At 43.8% G+C, this 21,056-nt stretch overlaps 1 protein-coding gene across 5 annotated transcripts in view; it reads right to left on the bottom strand.

The window, feature by feature from the left end:
* Positions 1-4,640: 4,640 nt before the first annotated feature.
* Positions 4,641-21,056, bottom strand: part of CYSLTR1 (cysteinyl leukotriene receptor 1) — a 292,327-nt gene continuing 275,911 nt past the window's right edge. For all 5 annotated transcript variants that reach the window (XM_075132449.1, XM_075132450.1, XM_075132451.1 and 2 more), the window contains one exon: positions 4,641-10,733. In XM_075132449.1, the coding sequence (XP_074988550.1) occupies positions 9,664-10,733 (1,070 nt within the window). In that variant the 3' untranslated portion in view covers positions 4,641-9,663. The remainder of the gene's footprint in view (positions 10,734-21,056) is intronic.

Raw genomic sequence — 21,056 nt, 5'->3', positions numbered from 1 at the left:
CCCAGCAAGGCTGGGCCCAGGATTCCTGGGGGGCTCGACCCCCAACCCTGCTGTGGTCAGCTAGGACAGGGGCTAGGGAGTCCCCACTCCGGGGTACTCTCTCTGCACTGGGCACTTCTCTGACCCACTGACCATTACATACAAGTTAAAGCAAATGCAAGTTATTTAATCAACAATTAATTTTAAAAAGAATAAGGAAAAATGGGAAAGGTTGAAGGAAACACATCAACCCGCTCTGTGGCAGGGAACATCACAAACAGTGTCTCTGGAATGTCAAGGCAGTTCACAGTCTGTTCCTTGTAAGTCTCACGCCTTCTTCTCAGGCCCTGGGTGTGCTGTAGGGATGCTGTGGGTTGGATACTTGCTCTGGTGGTGGCCACATACTCTCAGGCTCTAAGTGGTAGGACCCTTCTTCCCAGTGTCGCCCCCGCCCTGTCGGGGTTACGATCCAAGCCTGGCCTGTAGAGCCTCTTGGCTGAGGTGTCTCCCTGTGCTGGGCCTGCTGCCCATGGTTCCCCTCGCTCTCCCCAGCTGCTCAACACACCCAGCTCCGGACTGCTCCAGCCCCAGCTCCACCACTCTGTCTCTGCACTGCTGCTGCTTCTGCTGCTCTGCCTCCAGCTCCCTGGGCTGCTTCTTTGGCCCCTCTGCCTCTGGTTGCTACAGCTCTGCTCCCAGGACAGGTCTGCTCTGCAGGCTGCTTCTGTGTCTCTTCTCCTAGCACTGACCTGCTTCCTGGGCTGCTTTTCTGGCCCCTCTGGCTCTGGTTGCTGCAGCTCTGCTCCCAGGACAGGGTCTGCTCTCTCTGGATCTGGCCCAGCTCTGCTCCCCAGCTCCGCATGGGCCCCTGCTTTCTCCTTAGCTCAGCCCCACTCTGTCTGACCCAGGCAATTCCAGCTCACACGGAGGACGGGACCTCCCTGGCCTCCTGACTCCCTAATTAGCCTGCCCACCCTGTCATTCAGGCTGACCTGGAGCATTGGCCTCTCCCCATTGTTCCTGGGGGCTGTTAGTCTCAGGTTCCTGATTTCCCATCGACCCTTCCCCCTTTTTAGTAGTGGGAGCTAGCAACTAAAACACCCCCACTGAATGTTAGTAAGGGGGCAACAGTCTCCTTACATGTGTGTAACCCTTCTGCCAGGCCGAGTTGATAGCAGCAAGGGCCGGGTTCAGTACACAGGGGTTCCCTCTCATCAAAGCAAATGCAAAACTGGCTCAAGCCCCCACTCAGTGACCTGGGAAAATCTTACACACACCCCTAGGTGCCTCAAAGAGGCAATACTTCCCCTCTTGCAAGCAGAGTGTCTCGGTGTAGCAGAGAATCTTTAATAACATGAGGTAAACGACATCAGCATTAAATTGGGAGAACACCACAACTAGGGTTCATCAACCAAACCATGAGCAAAGACCCACCCCAGCAAATTGGGCCATGTCCTTTCCTTCGGGTTTTTGAGTCCAACAACCCACACGTCTCTTCAGTTCAGCAACCCAAAAATCACCCAAAGTCCAAAAAGTCCAACAACCCAAAAGTCCAGCCCCAGAGTTCAAGAGTTCATCTGCAGAGTGTTACTCCCCAGTCTGGGTGAAAATGTGTTTGTGTGGGGAAAGAGCTACATGATCTGAAGCTGAGTTCCCCACAGCTCCATAGGGCTTCACTCCAATCCACTCCACAAACCACTCCACTCCGCAAGCAGCTCCTGCCGTCCCGTGAACTGCTCTACCGGCCGGTCCACAAGCTGCTCCAGCTGTCCTGCAAACTGCTCCGCTCTGCAATAGATCTTCAGGTTCCCCACTACTTAACACAGAGCTCAGTGATTTCAGCTCTTAGTAATTTTAGCCCTTCAGTGATTTCAACTTGTAGTAGTAGGAGCCTCAGTGCTGGTACACCATAAAGCCAAAGTGAATTCAGCTCAGCACCTGCAGCTAGACTCCTAATAGACCCAAAATTAGCTCTAATATTCATTCCACAGCAGAGCAAGACAGCAGTGCAACTGATGTTTCAGGGCCTCACAAAGGGGGCCCATACCACCAGATACTAATACCTATCTGCAGCCTCTCCCTATTCACAGAGTTTTGGAACCCATGTCCCTTGCCTAGCGAGTGCTATTTCGTTGATGGCAAGTCCCTCCATCATAACAAAAGGCCAAGTACAGTTCCACTGTCCTTGATTCCCATAATCAGGATAATAACAATTTATTCTTCTTGCCCAAATAACAGAGACACTGGAGAGCCTACAGCAACCAAAGTGACCACTTGGGCAGCTATGGGCTCATTCTAGGTGGGGAGGGTGTGCCTATGCAAATGAGATCAGCCCCTGAAATTCTTTTCCACAACTTGCATCACCTCACCACCAGATGTCAGGGTGGAGCTCATCCTGACTCTGCTTACATGTGCAATAGTAGCACACTGGGGCATGGGTTCCAGACTCACCCAAAGAGAACAGTTGACAGTTGCTAAATCCCCCACCCACACCCGACTCTCCCTTTTAACCTTACTTAGAGGCTACAGATTCTTTTCTCCATATTAATCACAGAGGAAATACAGGAAATATTGCCAAATGGATTAGTCCAAATTTGTTTGTCCATGCTGGCATAGAGATAGACATCATTGGAAAAGCTGAAGCAGCCAATAGCTTACGTGGCGTGTGCCACCTTTTGCTTTCTCTTATCCTGGAAGTTAGGACCTGTAGTACAGGCAGGTGATTTGAGGTAACTGACAATCCCACCATATACCAAAGTTCTCTCCCAATCCAACATTCCAAAGGAGAGAGGGTGGGTGTATGAACAGGAAAGCAGGGACAGAGAAGCTGGAGGAAAGCTACACCTGCAAGATATGAATGCATGGTGTAGGGCCTGGGGGAACAAGAGAAGCTGACTATATATGAGGGAATGAGAAAGGGGGACTAGAGTGACAGGAGACAGTAGAAAGGTCAGTGCAAGAGAAGAAAGGAAAGTGGGAGTGAGAAGAAAGGGAAAGGAACAGAGGGAAGGATGGAGAGAGGAAGGAGACAGAATGGGCCAGCTCATGAGGCTGGACTCAGTCAGATTTTTCTGGGTGCTCAAATTGAAGGATTCGCCAGCTCAGAAATAAAGGATAGCTGTGTGTTTTTGCTGAGCCAGCACTAACGTTTCAACCTTAATTTATAAATTAGGTATAGAGACGTAGGCTCTTCCACAAGGAAAACTGTCTGATCATTAAAAGGGAAAGGATGAAATTTTGCAAAACTCAAGGACCAATTTACTTCTCAAGGACCAATCACTAGGTGACACTACGGTACCATGTATTATAGCTTATGCAGCCAAAAATTACGTTCTTTATACTCAGGCAGATATTGATGCCTCTGTCTCCTTTTCTAGGTATTTCCACTACACGTCATTATCATATCAGCATGGCATCTTTCTCTCCCTAGTTTCTATCACGTTATTATTGGCACAACAAGCGAAACCTAGAAAAGCGTTGCCAGAGCTAACACTAGTATCTGCGGGTGAGGCAGGTTTCACAATGGTAATGAGTGGCCAGCAGAGAGGTAGGTTTCTCTTTCTCTGCCCCAGCATTTCTCTTCAGGTCCCTGTACATTTCCTAACCCTATGCTGAAATAAAAACCCATTCACGGCTGACATCATCAGGAAAGGGGCAAATGGAAGTTATTTTCTAGCCTGTTTTACCAGCATTTCAGAAAATGCTGAGGGTGAAATCTTGGCCTCATTGAAGTCAAATGGAAAACTCTCCTTGGCTTCAGTGGAACTAGGATTTCACCCTAAAAGACACAACATTATTACTTTACACAAATCCATTCGTCCAATAATCAGATTTCTACATATGGCCAAATTCAAATTAAATGATCAAGAATGAGTGCAATACTGTAGCCACTGGAACTTCTATAGCTTAACAATGAATACACATTCTACGGCAATTTACTTGCAGGTTATTAATTTTGCTGGATTGGCTCCTCTACCCAGGAACACAGTGAGAGACCTGTGACCATGGGACTCTCTGCAAATCATGCAAGTGGCCTCTGGTCATCTTTGCTGAACAGTTTTAATTTTATTTTGGTGTCACTCACATATATGCTGCTTGTTTTGCTGTCTTTATATTCAGCTATTTGGCTGTTTCTGTGAGGCCCAGCTATCTGCTTTTTCAGACGTTTCTCTTCACACTGGGACTGCAGATGTGGACAGAATATGTTTGCTTTTAATTCCCCTCAGCACTGAACGATACAGGCATAGCACAAGTTGTATAGACATGGGGGCCCAGGCTTGGGGTTTGACCAAGCTGCACTTAGCACTGGACCTAAGAGAAGAGGGCAAAGGCAGCTGTCATCCACTGTACATCTTCTTGACAACATGCTAGTTCAGGCTGTTCTAAGCTGTGCCCCGTTACAACAGCCCCCAAAGGCACAGGTCACCATATCATCTTTTAGTATCACATCTTAATTAAGAAGAATCCTTATCCCGAGTTTTTAAAACTGGAAAATCAGAACACAGAGAACAAGTCTCAAACTATAACTGGCAACATTTTCTTTTAATTGTGTCCGGTAATTGTTTTGTAAGTACAAAAGCCTTGCCTCTTATACAAAAACAGGCCGGTGTACCTTTTCTTACTATTCATATTATGTCATCAAAGACAGAACGATGAAATAAGAAATGTTATACATAAATCTTTATTGTACAATACATTGCATGGAACATTTTTCATTAGATATATCTATAGTACTTAATGCATATTTTGAAACACACTCTTAAAATAGGTCAGTGCAAACACACTTATACAATGACACCACTGACAACACCATATAAATAGCTTGAGACACAGCTGTAACACTTTACATCACACCTAAAGAACACGTTCTTCAGAACACAACAATGTAGACCACTCTTAATTTACAATATTAGAGTAATTTCCTTTATACAGAAAACTGTCAGACTGCATTAAGACCACAAAACTAAACAATTTTTGCTTTAACTACTTGTTTTGCAGATAAGATACTCACTCTTACAAGAGTCTTTATACTGTATGTCTTTTCTAGTATGCCAAGGGCCCTCAGTCCAGTGTCTGCAGCATTCCAGAGAAAGGGAGACTGTTTTTTGTTTCCGTGCATCTGAAGAAGTGGATTTTTTACCCACAAAAGCTCATGCCCAAATAAATCTGTTAGTCTTTAAGGTACCACTGGACTCCTCGTTGTAACTGTTCAGAGCACTTCTCCTTCCTTCTTGGTTAAAAAACACAAAGGTGCTGTCTTAGATATAGGATGAATGACAAAAATCTGCCCCCAACTTATCTTTTAAAGGTAACGTGCCTAGCCTTCATCTGTACTGTTATCTAACAAGACACCGGCATGGTTTACCTTAAGTATAGTAAACCATCTTCTATCTTTTTCTTTCTTGTGTAGTTTTCCTTTATGATCTTTCCAGAGGTCTTGGGTTTTATCTTTTCCACAGCAAGATGTGCAGCCAGGAATCACCCCTTTTTGGGGGGCGGGAGGCCATTTTTTTTTAAAATTAAAAATCACTTTATAGCCTCATACATTTACACAGCACTGCCCAAATATAGATGCCACTCCTTCAGTGAGCTCTGAGTGTCTGGACCCCTGCCTACATGCAGAGATCATTGTAGGATCAGGGCCACAGAGCCTTATGTTACTGCAATTATTTATAGGACTAGTCCTATTGAAATAAAGCCTACAGCGTGAGCCACATTTCAAAGCTTTTTATTATGTGAGCATTACATGACAGGTTACTACCTTAAGTTATGCTTTAACTTCTATGTGCGCTGATACGATTTATAAATCTGTTTTATTTGGAAAGTTGGAACACTGTAAGTTTATATTCACAATGGCAGCCCAAACAGAAGTTAGTATAATTGGAAAAAAATGTTTTCACTGTGAATTAAAAGCAAACAGATTTCTGTCTGAGGGAGGCTGGGATATCTGTGTGTATCACACCTATAAATCAAGCAGAAAACACACCTGATGTCCTTCAGTTTGGTTCCTCTGGGACTTGGTTCCTCTAATCCTGGAATATATCGCCACTTTCCTTGACCCAGCAAAAAAGGAAGTGACACATAAAACAAGAAAGTGAGGTGAGACTAGTCAGCTATGAAGCAGAGAGCAGCTGGGTCCAGTTTTATAAGGGGCTACTTGGGGCGCAGAAACTGCAGTTCAGCTACCAGCTGTTCAGGCTCTGCCTGCTTATAAAAGCCTCCCCTGTGGGAGTACAAAGAGGAACAGTATTAATAGCGGTTGTGTCTGGAGAGACGTTCTCGTCTATAATCTTTTTTTCTGCTTAGTAGAGGAACTTCCTTATAGTACAATGTTTTTCCTAGGTTCTCAAGGTACATTCAATTTGCTTAATCTGGGATTCCACCTCAGAATGCTTCTAGCCTTGGGACTGCCTAATTTACTAACCTGCAGGCATGCGATGTGCTGACAATATTTTAATAAGCAGCTTTTCCTGGGGCTGTGGTAAATACTGTGTACGTGGATAGTATGTTTGGAGTGAAGGGTGGGAGGGACTTCAGAATCTATTCCTTAGTTTTCCCTTTTAACCAAAAACATTTTCTCATCACTATGATCCAGGAAGGTGGCAGTATCATTTGGCAAAACGTTTTCTTTTCACAGTTATTGGTGAAATCCTGGTCCTATCCAAATCAATAGCAAATGTCCCGTTGACTGCAAATTTGCAACAGAGCCAGGCTTACACCTTATATGTCTGACTTATTTCCAATTCAAAGTGGAGTAGATCAAAGCACACTGGGGAACTTTTAGGGAGTGGTATCAGAGTCCACATGGACAGTTAGGGGACTGTAGATTTATACCCCAGCTTGCTGCACACTAACTGTTCATCTAGACAAGCCCTGAGGCTCAGGGATAAGTCACTTGTGGGCGGTAATGAGGCTCAGGGAGAAGTCATTTGTGGGCGGTGATGATTTAAGGTTATTCAGAGACTGTGTACATTGCCCCTGAGGCAAGGGAAATCACTCCAAGCCTCTCTGGAGTTTGGTGGCAGAATTTTAAGTTTCAGAGTAGCAGCCGTGTTAGTCTGTATTCGCAAAGAAAAGGAGTACTTGTGGCACCTTATGCATCTGATGAAGTGAGCTGTAGCTCACGAAAGCTTAAGCTCAAATAAATTGGTTAGTCTCTAAGGTGCCACAAGTCCTCCTTTTTTTTTGAGAATTTTAAGTGTGTATTTCACTGCTTAAGTCTTGGACAGCAGTAGCCTCTGCATTTCCACTCTTATTGATATTTCTATTCTATTTTGTGTTAAAAAAAAGATATTTTAACATTAAAATTAAGGTTGTTCAATGAAATACCTGGCAGGAGGGGTGCCACAGGAGCTTTGGAAAGCTCTTGTAGCTGACAGGAACCCAAAGAAAGAAAGGAGAGAAGGTCTCTCACGCTTCCATGCCTCGAGCAGGCAAAATTCAGCTTGAGACCAGCATGTCCTGCGTGGTCAGAATAGAGTGGAGTGGCAGGAGAGAACAGTGCCAACCCAAAATACTACATTACTGGAACCCCGCCCCTGGTCAGAGGAAGCCAGAAAGTCCTCCTGCTAATCAGCATTAATTTGAAGGCTGGGACATGTCATGGATAAGGAAAGACATGGGAGCTGCAAGGAGGAAATGTGGAGTTTTGGTGCTCATCCTCCCAGCCTCTAATAACTGAGCAAAAATACAATATGGAAAATTTCAGAGTAACAGCCGTGTTAGTCTGTATTTGCAAAAAGAAAAGGAGTACTGCCACAAGTACTCCTTTTCAATATGGAAAATGTACCTGATGACTTACTGCTGTTTAATATTACTTCCAGGAATGCTCCCAAAGCTACACAGGCAACTTAGAATAACCCTGCTCTGTTCAGCCCTCTTTTACAATGCCACTTTATGGTGGAAAACACTTCAAAGAGGAGCTAGGGTGGGAAGGTGGGTGGGGTTCAACTCTGTATCTTGAATTTTAAATATGCTTTTCCAACCCACCCACCCCAGCCCCGCAAAGCCTGACTGATGCATGGCTTAATATTCATAGAATCATAGGACTGGAAGGGACATTGAGAGGTCATCTAGCCCAGTCCCCTGCACTCATGACAGGAATAAGTATTATATAAACACCTGACAGGTGTTTGTCTAACCTGTTCTTAAAAAACTGCAGAAAGAGATTCAACAATCTCCCTAGGCAATGTATTCCAGTGCTTAACTACCCTGACAGTTAGGAAGTTTTTTCTAATGTCCATCCTAAACTTCTCTTGCTGCAATTTAAGCCCATTGCTTCTTGTCCTAGCCTCAGAGGTCAAGGACTCATATTTAGCTTGTGATCCACTATGACCCCCCAGATCCCTTTCCACAGGACTCCTTCCTAAGCAGTCAGTTCCCATTTTGTATGTAAGCAGCCACTGGCTTCAAGGAGACTACTCATGTTTTTAGGGTTCAATTGGTGCAGGACTGGGGCCAAAGTGTTTGTTTGGGAGGCACATACCAGAACTATATCTCGGGATTTACTTGTAAAATTCAGATAGACAGCAAGCCATTCAAAGGTCTTGTAGCTGTGAACTGAGGTAACTAGTGTGTTGTAATATATTTGCAAAAGGGAACTCAAATTACAGGAAACGTATAGGCAAGAGTGGGGAGGAGGGGGGACAAATACAGTTCCTGTATGGGAAGATATAGGCTCAGATCCTCTAGTATGGTATGGCTCTTTGTGTTGCACTGCCAGTTTATAGTGTACATAAAGCTTGCATAAATGGTCACATGAGGATTACTTCTGCATTGGGTTTTCATCTGGTGATGCAGAGCCAGTGTAGTAGCTCCTATGCCATCCCCTAATGGCTGGGGTTTCCCTAATCCCAGGCTGCAGGATCAGTTCCTTGGGGTTGTTAGTAGCTAGTACAAGTTAGAACAGTCCTTAGGCTGCTCTAAGTTACACCAAAAGATGGGCCTGCCACATAACTGGTCCACAACTGGGGAAGTGTAGAGATGGCTTAAAGTCATCTGTGCACACGCCCTTCTGAATTAGGTGGTGACAATCAATGATCTATGCCACTGAAAGTTAAAAGCCAGGGCAATAAATAACTGGGAATAGGGAAGAAATTTTCCTGTGAAATCAGTGTCTGTTTTGGGATTCAGTGCATACTCTCCCCTTTTGCATAAGTTCCATCAACTTCTATCTTGGCGAATATTTACATTTCCCACTGGCTCAGTGACTAATGGCCTTTGTAGACTTGCCTCATGACCTTATCTGGGATTTGAAGAGTTTGTTTGCATGAATTTACCAGCCGGCAAATGTTTTCCTGCTGCTCTGATGTAACTTGTTTAATGGTGGTGGTGGTGGTGTGGGGGGCGGAATATACATGTCTTCTGAGCACGTATTCAGAATATCCATGCACATTTCAGCCCTGTTTGCTTTGAGTATCTTGGAATTTAAAATTACCCTCAGAATGCTCCACAGTATGATCAGATAAACCCCTAAACGGCAGCCAGAGGGGTGTCTGGTCAGAAAGGAATGAGTAGAAGCAGGTCCCTTTGGATTTTTGTCTCTATTTAACTTTGATGAAGATGCATTTGTTTTGTTCATTTCTCCTGCAGGAGTTCTGCAATCGTGGGTGTCCCACTGTGAGCTTATTTCTACTGCAGCGCCACTCAAAAAACTTTACAAAGGAAGTACAGCTACACTACACATCAAGCTTGCCTATGGCTTTCTTGAAATGCCTCCTCGTCTTTCTCCTTTAATGATAACTTTTTCCTGGGTCCCTGTATCACACTGGAGGAGGAAGCCTTTCTAAATGTGGAAAGTCTCCTCCGAAAGTTGCCCCCTGAAAAGAAATACAGGAGTGGGTCAAAGCAGCAGTTTGAAGCTGCCAAGGATAGGGTTATAACTACTAATTTCTGCATGAAAAGGATGTCTTCACAGCTGGAGTCTTTCCTCTTCAGGAAGTGAAGGTGGATTGTGCGCTGAATATGGTAAGGTGTGAAGCTGACCAGGAAGGCAGCTGTTACAATGATTATCATCCAGATGGCCTTCTTACGAGTAGACTGATTCTTCTTCAGTGAATTCTTCAGTAAGGTCCTTATGATCATGGCATAACAGATTGTTATGACACTAAAGGGGATAATGAAGCCTACAAACAGCGCAATATAATGTAGGACCAGCAGACTGGTCATCTGACTACTTTTTGGAGGTTCAAAGCACTTTGTCTTGTTACCTTCTTGGTAAGACCCACTCAGTAAAAATGGAGAACTTGTCAGTGTGACAAAAATCCAAATGCTCATACATGCCAGTCTGGACTTTTTCTCAGTTACCAAATTGAGATTCTGGACGGGGAAAACTATGGCTATGCAGCGAGAGAAGCTCATGGCTGTCATGAATAAAATGCTACAGTACAGGTTGACGTAGAATGCATAGGAACTAACTCTGCATAAGAAGTCACCAAAGAACCAGTTGCCTCTGTGAACGTAATACACTACTCGAAGAGGCAGGGTGCATACACAGAGGAGGTCTGACACTGCAAGATTCAGCATGTAGATCTGAAAGGCTGTCTTCTGCTGGTACGTTTTTATGAGGACACACAGTACAAAGCCGTTTCCAACGAAGCCTAGAATCGCAATCATGGAGTACAACGTGGAGTACACTTTATTTCGGAAGTCGTCAATGGTCAAAGGGCACGTCAAGTTGTCGCCAGACAATACGGTCGTATTTCCTGAGGTATCCATGGGCTCTGCCTGAGAGGTATCACCTTGAGACCTAGAGTCTAAAGATGAAAAATAAAAGTGAGTTTTATAAAGCAGTACATCAAAATATAACACAATTATTAAATGGAAAAGACAGAAAGGTGGGTTTTTTGTTTGTTTTTTGGGGTTGGGCTTGGAAGGCTCATATTGAGCTAATATTTCAAATATCTGATGGCATAACTATCCCCACAAAAGGCAGGATCAATGTTCTTAAACCCAGAGAATTCTTATTATAAACATAAAGGGTGAGATTTTCAAAATTCCTCAACATTGGCTGGACTCTTCTCCCATTGAAGTCAATTGGAGTTTTGCCATTGACCGCGAAGGGAGAAGAGTTAGCCCAACACTGAGAACTTCTGAAAACCCCATGCTAATTTCTCGTAACTCATTCATTCTGAAGTAAAATAAAAGCAAATAAAAGAACAAAACAAAAATCCCCACTGGTGCTACCACTGGTTCCAAACTAGCAGTAGTACTGGTTGGAGCTGCAACGCAGACAACTTTATTGGCTTCCGAGTTCTAACTTCCATGTTAGTTAAAAGGGGGAGAAGGAAATATCTGACAGCAGTATAATCACTGGTCAGCAAATATAGAACTTTAAAATGTATTCAAAAGGGACACCTTTAGCTACTCGCTCCTGTTTTTAATGTGCTCACTCTCTAAATGCCTGGCAAATCCCAGCTCCCTCCACACCATTCCGGAGGCCTTCTTGCATGAGGACAGACCTCAGCAGGAGAAAGCCCATAGGGCAATTTTTGAAGCTTTAACCAAAGTGTACAAAGAAGCCTTTTCTAGTACAGAGAACGATTTAAAAAAAAAATCTTTAAAAATAAACTTGAAGACAACTCCAAGGTTGAGGCTGCTCACAGCTAGAATAGATGCTTGGTAGCTGCCAAAATCCTGCACAGGCCTTACTCCACTTAGGGATAATACAAATCCCTCACTCATTTCAGAAGAGCCCTATATGTTAGCCGACCAAAATCCAAAATCTCATAGAATCTCAGGGTTGGAAGGGACCTCAGGAGGTCATCTAGTCCAGGGGAAGGAGACCAAAGCCCTGAGGTAAGTGGGAAAGCGGGAGGAAGCACAGGCAGGAATGTCTGTGAGGGGAGGGCTCCTGCCTCATACTGAGAATGAGGGGCGATCAGCAGGTTATCTCAAGTGCTTATATACGAATGCACAAAGCCTTGGAAACAAGCAGGGAGAACTGGAGGTCCTGGTGATGTCAAGGAATTATGACGTGATTGGAATAACAGAGACTTGGTGGGATAACTCACATGACTGGAGTACTGTCATGGATGGTTATAAACTGTTCAGGAAGGACAGGCAGGGCAGAAAAGGTGGGGGAGTAGCACTGTATGTAAGGGAGCAGTATGACTGCTCAGAGCTCCGGTACGAAACTGCAGAAAAACCTGAGTGTCTCTGGATTAAGTTTAGAAGTGTGAGCAACAAGAGTGATGTAGTGGTGGGAGTCTGCTATAGACCACCGGACCAGGGGGATGAGGTAGATGAGGCTTTCTTCCGGCAGCTCGCAGAAGCTACTAGATCGCACGCCCTGGTTCTCATGGGTGACTTTAATTTTCCTGATATCTGCTGGGAGAGCAATACAGCGGTGCATAGACAATCCAGGAAGTTTTTGGAAAGCGTAGGGGACAATTTCCTGGTGCAAGTGCTAGAGGAGCCAACTAGGGGGGGAGCTTTTCTTGACCTGCTGCTCACAAACCGTGAAGAATTAGTGGGGGAAGCAAAAGTGGATGGGAATCTGGGAGGCAGTGACCATGAGTTGGTTGAGTTCAGGATCCTGACACAGGGAAGAAAGGTAAGCAGCAGGATACGGACCCTGGACTTCAGGAAAGCAGACTTCGACTCCCTCAGGGAACGGATGGGTAGGATCCCCTGGGGGAATAACATGAAGGGGAAAGGAGTCCAGGAGAGCTGGCTGTATTTCAAGGAATCCCTGTTGAGGTTACAGGGACAAACCATCCCGATGTGTCGAAAGAATAGTAAATATGGCAGGCGACCAGCTTGGCTTAATGGTGAAATCCTAGCGGATCTTAAACATAAAAAAGAAGCTTACAAGAAGTGGAAGTTTGGACATATGACCAGGGAAGAGTATAAAAATATTGCTCGGGCATGTAGGAATGAAATCAGGAGGGCCAAATTGCACCTGGAGCTGCAGCTAGCGAGAGGTGTCAAGAGTAACAAGAAGGGTTTCTTCAGGTATGTTGGCAACAAGAAGAAAGCCAAGGAAAGTGTGGGCCCCTTACTGAATGAGGGAGGCAACCTAGTGACAGAGGATGTGGAAAAAGCTAATGTACTCAATGCTTTTTTTGCCTCTGTCTTCACGAACAAGGTCAGCTCCCAGACTGCTGCACTGGGCATCACAACATGGGGAATAGATGACCAGCCCTCTGTGGAGAAAGAGGTGGTTAGGGACTATTTAGAAAAGCTGGACATGCACAAGTCCATGGGGCCGGACGAGTTGCATCCGAGAGTGCAAAAGGAATTGGCGGCTGTGATTGCAGAGCCATTGGCCATTATCTTTGAAAACTCGTGGCGAACAGGGGAAGTCCCGGATGACTGGAAAAAGGCTAATGTAGTGCCAATCTTTAAAAAAGGGAAGAAGGAGGGTCCTGGGAACTACAGGCCAGTCAGCCTCACCTCAGGCCCTGGAAAAATCATGGAGCAGGTCCTCAAAGAATCAATCCTGAAGCACTTACATGAGAGGAAAGTGATCAGGAACAGTCAGCATGGATTCACCAAGGGAAGGTCATGCCTGACTAATCTAATCACCTTCTATGATGAGATTACTGGTTCTGTGGATGAAGGGAAAGCAGTGGATGTATTGTTTCTTGACTTTAGCAAAGCATTTGACACGGTCTCCCACAGTATTCTTGTCAGCAAGTTAAAGAAGTATGGGCTGGATGAATGCACTATAAGGTGGGTAGAAAGTTGGCTAGATTGTCGGGCTCAACGGGTAGTGATCAATGGCTCCATGTCTAGTTGGCAGCTGGTGTCAAGTGGAGTGCCCCAGGGGTCGGTCCTGGGGCTGGTTTTGTTCAATATCTTCATAAATGATCTGGAGGATGGTGTGGATTGCACTCTCAGCAAATTTGCGGATGATACTAAACTGGGAGGAGTGGTAGATATGCTGGAGGGCAGGGATAGGATACAGAGGGACCTAGACAAATTGGAGGATTGGGCCAAAAGAAATCTGATGAGGTTCAATAAGGATAAGTGCAGGGTCCTGCACTTAGGACGGAAGAACCCAATGCACAGCTACAGACTAGGGACCGAATGGCTAGGTAGCAGTTCTGCGGAAAAGGACCTAGGGGTGACAGTGGACGAGAAGCTGGATATGAGTCAGCAGTGTACCCTTGTTGCCAAGAAGGCCAATGGCATTTTGGGATGTATAAGTAGGGGCATAGCCAGCAGATCGAGGGACGTGATCATCCCCCTCTATTCGACATTGGTGAGGCCTCATCTGGAGTACTGTGTCCAGTTTTGGGCCCCACACTACAAGAAGGATGTGGATAAATTGTAGAGAGTCCAGCGAAGGGCAACAAAAATGTTTAGGGGTCTGGAACACATGACTTATGAGGAGAGGCTGAGGGAACTGGGATTGTTTAGTCTGCAGAAGAGAAGAATGAGGGGGGATTTGATAGCTGCTTTCAACTACCTGAGAGGTGGTTCCAGAGAGGATGGTTCTAGACTATTCTCAGTGGTAGAAGAGGACAGGACAAGGAGTAATGGTCTCAAGTTGCAGTGGGGGAGGTTTAGGTTGGATATTAGGAAAAACTTTTTCACTAGGAGGGTGGTGAAACACTGGAATGCGTTACCTAGGGAAGTGGTAGAATCTCCTTCCTTAGAAGTTTTTAAGGTCAGGCTTGACAAAGCCCTGGCTGGGATGATTTAATTGGGGATTGGTCCTGCCTTGAGCAGGGGGTTGGACTAGATGACCTCCTGAGGTCCCTTCCAACCCTGATATTCTATGATTCTATGATTAGTCCAACCCCTGCTCAAAGCAGGCCCAATCCCCAATTTTCGCCCCAGATCCCTAAATGGCCCCCTCAGGGAATGAACTCACAGCCCTGGGTTTAGCAGGCCAATGCTCAAACCACTGAGCTATCCCTCCCCCCCAAATGTGGGAGGAAGGCTTACAATGGGAAGTTAACTATCAGGAAAAGCTTCAGACAACATGGGATGCATTTCTTTAATATCAGTGCTTTCTATAATCTCCCTTTGGTGACTCAGCATTTCTTCTGTTGTAAGATGCTAGCTTTACTCACCAGACTGGGGAATCATCCCATGCCCAAATCAGTTTTTATCCCTGCCTCCAGTCTCCATTCATTGTGCAAACCTCCAAGAAATTCACAATAGAAAAACAGAACTTCCAGTCGGGGCTTTCTATCCGGCCATAACACGTAGGGCTTCCCACCTGCAGTCTCCCTTCCCCAGGAACTACTGCAGGAGACTATCCCTTCCTGCAGCATCTTCCTACAGCTCTTTATAAGAAACAGCTATCCCCTTCTTAGCTGCACTTGATTAGTGAACAGGGCTGGCTGGTCCCAGATCTCTGGCCCTTAAATGGGTGAGCCACCCTGTTACATATGTAAATAGTTCAGATGCTAAAAAGATGATGAGGATGAATTCCATCTAGGTCTGTGATGGGGACTATTGAAAGAGGTGCTATGAAGATAAAGATTTACTCCCCCAAACAAAGAAAAAAACACATATTTTACGCAGCACCATTTAGGAAGTGCACACTAGTGTGGTGCAAGGCGGCATGTAAGGTCAGTCTTCTGAAATCGTCAAGGGAAGTGCTGAGCTCAGGCATTTAATCACTTTTGGTTTCCTTTAATACTGGACAACTTCTGTATCAAATAAATATTTCTTGGGTGACATAATATTAGAAATGCTCAGCAGCAATCTCTGAAGGACATGCTAGCTATCGTGTGTGTGATTTGTAACAAACCCCTCTGTATGCCTGTAGAGGGGCAGGTGAGATTTGGAAGTGGACAAGCAAATATATAGAATGATTTGGTCAGAGCCACTTCCCAGCAGTGGGCAAGAACACATTCTCTCTGACTCAGAGCATAATAGGCAAATCCTCTATCCCTGCCTAGGTTAGCTTCCTTACACAGACTCTGTTCCTCTTTGTGGGTTTCGTTCAGTTCAATTGCTTTATGTAGAGCAATTTAGAATATCAGGCTGTCTGATATTAGCAGTCGCATTTTATAATGTTTGAAGCAGATGAATAAAAACAAAGAGATACGTCAACCACTTAAAAAAGCCTAGTGTCTTCACTCTCAAGCAAGATGTTTGAGATTACATATGTGAGAAAGAATTAATACATGATGGCATGGTAAGGGTTTATCTGCATGAATTTACTTAGACTGTGAATTTTTTGGGGCAGGGACTGTCTCTGTTCTGTATTTGTGCAGTGCCTACCACAATGGGGTCGTGTTCCATGACCAGGGTTCCTACGCACTACAGAAATACAATGACGAAATAAACAAATAAATAAACAAAATAAGCAAAATAAATAAATAATGTAAGTTTGGAATGGTCAGATTACTCAGGAGTGGGAAAGGCATCACGGGGTTATGCAGGTGTTCCCAAACGATATAACATTTATAGCATCCTACCCTAACAAGCCCTCTAGATGTGCCAAACATTTTACAGCAAGTCTATTTTTATAAATATTCCGGGAAGTTTTAAAACTTAATTGGGACTACTTTTTGTTTTCCTTCATCTCTGAAACCAGATGCTCTAGTTACCATGAGTTCAACAAAAACTCTAAAAGTGACCTGAAATAGCTTTCCATACATAAAAATATCATGACCTTAAGGTCTGATATCTCAGGATAATCCATGGGTCTTCCCATGGACAGCAGGAGATAGTCTCCCTGTTTAGAGTAGCTCAGTGATGAGTCTGATGGTCTTTGGGGAAGAGGTGCGGCTGCATTGATGGGAGAGGCTGTGGATGGAAGGACCTTACAACATGCAAACTTAAATAAGCAAGGGCCATGGGGCTTTCACGGACCTGAGAGGACGTTCACAGTTGCATTTGGATGACAAATCTATCCTGATTTTGGTTGAGAGGATTCTATGTGACACTTTGCACAACTATGCCCTCAACCTGGGACTAATTAAAACCAATTACCTACTGTAGGAAGGATTTCCCTCCCACTATTAGTTCCCTGAGGACCCAATCTCCCCCAGGTGTTGGCTATTATACATAAATTACTGTTTCTGTTATTATCCTTAAGAAGACAAGCAACTAGTCAACAGCAGTTTCTGATCATGCTTTTCTTTTAAAACAGCTGAGCACTGACATTTGTCGGGTTTCTAAATATGATTAAATATTTCCTTTAAAATCACGAGTGATTTGTAAGCGAAACTAAAAACCACTGATGAAATGTGCTGCATTCAAACAAGTAGGCTGATTATAACAAATAAAATATGTGCCAATTCTTGTGTGTATCTGTTGAAAGAATTTATTTGCTAGCCGATGATGATTTAGATTAGTTTTGCATCATATGAATTAGGCACATGGAAAGTCTAATTTACAAACATGACCAAATGCCTCTACTGATGTAGTCATAAATAGGAATTTTTAACTAAATCAGTTTGTGTCTACACTTGATGGAGTCTTCAACCAAAACCTTGGATCTGAATAAACCTCAGTTGTGCAGGTGTTCCAAATCTGAGTCCAGATCCAGACATAAAATTTACACATAATCCCCCCCCCCTTTTTTTAAATAGTGGCAGAACCAGAACCCTGGATCCAAACATCCAACCTTGGGTAAAAATTGGACCGAACTTTGTGACTTAGACCAACTGCTTGTTCACATATTGAGGGTATAACAGATCCCTCTCTTTTTATGTTCTTTACACAACGACAATGCATTGAACCATTTATCTATGTACAGCTGCAGCTAACATGGTAGGCATGTAAGCAACCAGAAGGGGGCAGCCACGATTAACCAGAACAAAGTATATGCCAAATTAAAATAACCACCAAAAATTTAGAGAGGATTTAGTTTTGTTATTCTTACTAATTCTTCATATACTGTAGCGTCTAGTGGGTTTTAAATAAATGACACTGGAAAATTGCACTAAAGAATTACATAAACAAGAGACAAACCCAAGTATAAGATGACACTATGGCTGTTTCTAAAATGAGAGTTAAAGCATAATCAACCCTAGGTGTCAATTCTAGTGTTCTTAATGATGTGAGCCAGATTTAATTTTCTCTGAGGAGGAGTATGTGAGCTGCCTGCAAACACTGAACTCAGAAAGCTGCTTTTAAAAATTCCTTATTGTTATATTTTAGCTTAAAGGATAGAGTGAGGGATAGCCAGAACATACAGAACAAATTGAAAACCTTGCTGAGTTATATTGCATAGGTTTGAGTTAGCTTGCAAGATCAGTGTGGTGACTTGTATATTTTTCTTTCTGTTTGCACGATCAGGCCCACAGTGTATCATGTTTATTTTATAGTCTATTTTTTATAATGTCGTCTCTTGATGGATTGTCTAGGTCAGCAGTTCCCAGTCTATGGGTCATGAGTCATGACCCCAAGTGGGTTCACGCCAAAATGGTGGCTTCCATGCTGTCTGGGGTTGCAGGTAGCAACAAAGTCTGGAAATAGGATTATGCAGGCAAAAAGTTTGGGAACCGGTGATCTAGAACCTGATCCTGCCTCCCTGAGGTCCACGGGAACTTTGCCATTGACAGGGTTACAAACTCTCATGATCTTATTTCAAGTCTCAACATATTTGGTGTAATTCATGAAACCTCAGCTGCTGGAATAAAGAGATTGCATGAGAAACTCATCTATCTTGAAAAAAGCTGGAAGTTTCTAGCCCTCATGGGTTGCAGAGAAAAGTTTGAAAGTGTGAAACAAGGTTTCAGAAGTCAGAAGACAAAGAAAAAGAACCCCAAAGGTATTATTTTTAAAAATCTCCTGATTTTTAAGGCAATAATGATCTTTTGGGAGCCTCAGCTCATGAATTCTGAACTGTTGAGGTTGGTAATAATGTGGTTGACTTCACTCTGTGAAGGATAAAGCCCCTAGTTCCTCTAGCCTTCAGTTCTGAACCTGCAACCACTTACGCACGTTCATAACTTTTCTCAGGAGAGTTCAGTGGGACTATTTGTGTGCAAAATTACTCGTGTGCAAGTGATTGCAGGGTGGCAGCAATAGAGGAGGATTTCCATTTCAGTTACGTGAGCCTTTTGGCTATTAGATTTTTAAATAAGTCTCTTTCTTTTGCCCACTAGTTTGGTCAAAGCTGAGGGACTCTAATACAAGTAAGTTTGGGTAATGTGAGTTGTGTGTGTTCTGCCTTTGTAATCTCCTCCCCAAAGCGTTTTACTGCACCATGCAGTCAGTAAGCAGAAGTGTGCCAGTCCCTAGCACCTGTGACTAAGTTTGATGCCCGTAGCAGAAAAGAGAGAATGGCAGTGAAATGTTAGGTGCATTGTAGTGCCTATGAAAGGTGCTGGATTGAAAGTGCTGGAGGTTGAGGTCATCTGTTTACCCCAAAACAGACACATAGGCAATGGCAATATAGGGTCCCCACACTGCCCTATCAATTAGCTTTAATTCTGAACCAGAGGGACCAGCCCTAGGCTTTAGACAGCAATGAATTTTCTATGCTTATTGACTGCTTGAGCTCTTTACTATGGCCTTGTCTACACTGGGGATTTGCCTTGATTTCAGCTCCCAGTGTAGCTACGCCAGTGCAAACTCCCAGTGTAGACAGGCAAAGACTCTATAAACCATAATTTGCACCTGTGCATTTTACAACCATTTCAGTTAGGGGTAAACTTTCCCAGGGCAAATAGAGGCTTTGCATTCTACACTAGAGGTTTGCACTACCGCAGTTACATTGGTGGCTGGCCACCAATGGCTGAAATTGGGGCAAATTCCCAGTGTGGACAAGGACTAAGCGTGCCAGCGAAACTTTCAAATGGTGGTGGCGGCGTTCTGATGTGGAAATCTATTTACTAAAAAGCTGTTAAAGGACAGCTCTCAGTCATAGCTAATCGGGGGCTGGATTCAAGCCAAGCTACATGAGAAATGCTTCATCTTCTATTACCAGTCCCATGGATCATCTAGTCTGCCCGCATCTGCTCTTTCTGTTAGTGTCCAACGTCCATGAAATTTTCTGTCATATTGATTAGGAGCAGTAGATCAGCTGTGGGTTCTTTTTAAAAAGTAGGAAAAATTTTATGCTGAAGTATACTTTTGTTATGGTTTCAAGTATCGGGGGTAGCCGTGTTAGTCTGTATCCATAAAAACAACAAGAAGTCCGGTGGCACCTTAAAGACTAACAGATTTATTTGGGCATAAGCTTTAAGGTACCACTGGACTCCTTGTTGTTTTTGTTATGGTTCTGTGCTACTCCTAGGTAAATCTATATGCTATCTGTGGAGCTGTTAACTTTTGAGGAGATATGGTTTGAAAAGGTCACCAACGTTCTTCATCTTGTGTGTTTTGTATTTTCTTTGCAAATAAAGATATGTGGAACCACAGAATCGTAGAAGTGTAGGATTGAAAGGGACCTCAATAGGTCATCTAGTCCAGTCCCCTGCACTCAAGGCAGGACTACATAACTAGACCATTCTTGACAGGTGTTTGTCTAACCTGTTCTTAAAAACCTCCACTGACAGAGATTCCACAACCTCACTAGGCAATTTGTTCCAGTGCTTACCTACTCTGACAGGAAGGTTTCAGAGTAACAGCCATGTTAGTCTGTATTTGCAAAAAGAAAAGGAGTACTTGTGGAACCTGAGAGACTAACCAATTTATTTGAGCATAAGCTTTCGTGAGCTACAGCTCACTTCATCGGATGCATACTGTGGAAAGTTTAGAAGATCTTATTATATACACACAAAGCATGAAAAAAATACCTCCTCCCACCCCTCTCTATTTTTTTCATGCTTTGTGTGTATATAATAAGATCTTCTAAACTTTCCACAGTATGCATCCGATGAAGTGAGCTGTAGCTCACGAAAGCTTATGCTCAAATAAATTGGTTAGTCTCTAAGGTGCCACAAGTACTCCTTTTCCTTCTGACAGGAAGATTTTCCTAATGTCCAACCTAAACCTCCCTTGCTGCAATTTAAGCCCATTGCTTCTTGTCCTATCCTAAGAGGTTAAAAAGAAAATCCCCCCCCCCCCTTCCTTATAATAATCTTGTACTTGAAGACTGTTATTATGTGTGTGTCCCACCCCTTCCCCCTCGGTCAGTTTTCTCTTCTCCAGAGTAAACAAATCCAATTTTTTCAATCTTTCCTCATAGATCTTGTTTTCTAGACTTTAAATCATTT

Source organism: Caretta caretta, chromosome 9, assembly GCF_965140235.1.
Source record: "Caretta caretta isolate rCarCar2 chromosome 9, rCarCar1.hap1, whole genome shotgun sequence".
In the NCBI taxonomy this organism is placed as follows: Eukaryota; Metazoa; Chordata; order Testudines; family Cheloniidae; genus Caretta; species Caretta caretta.
The sequence above is the reverse complement of the archived record's forward strand: the minus strand, read 5'-3'. Positions and strand labels throughout refer to the sequence as shown.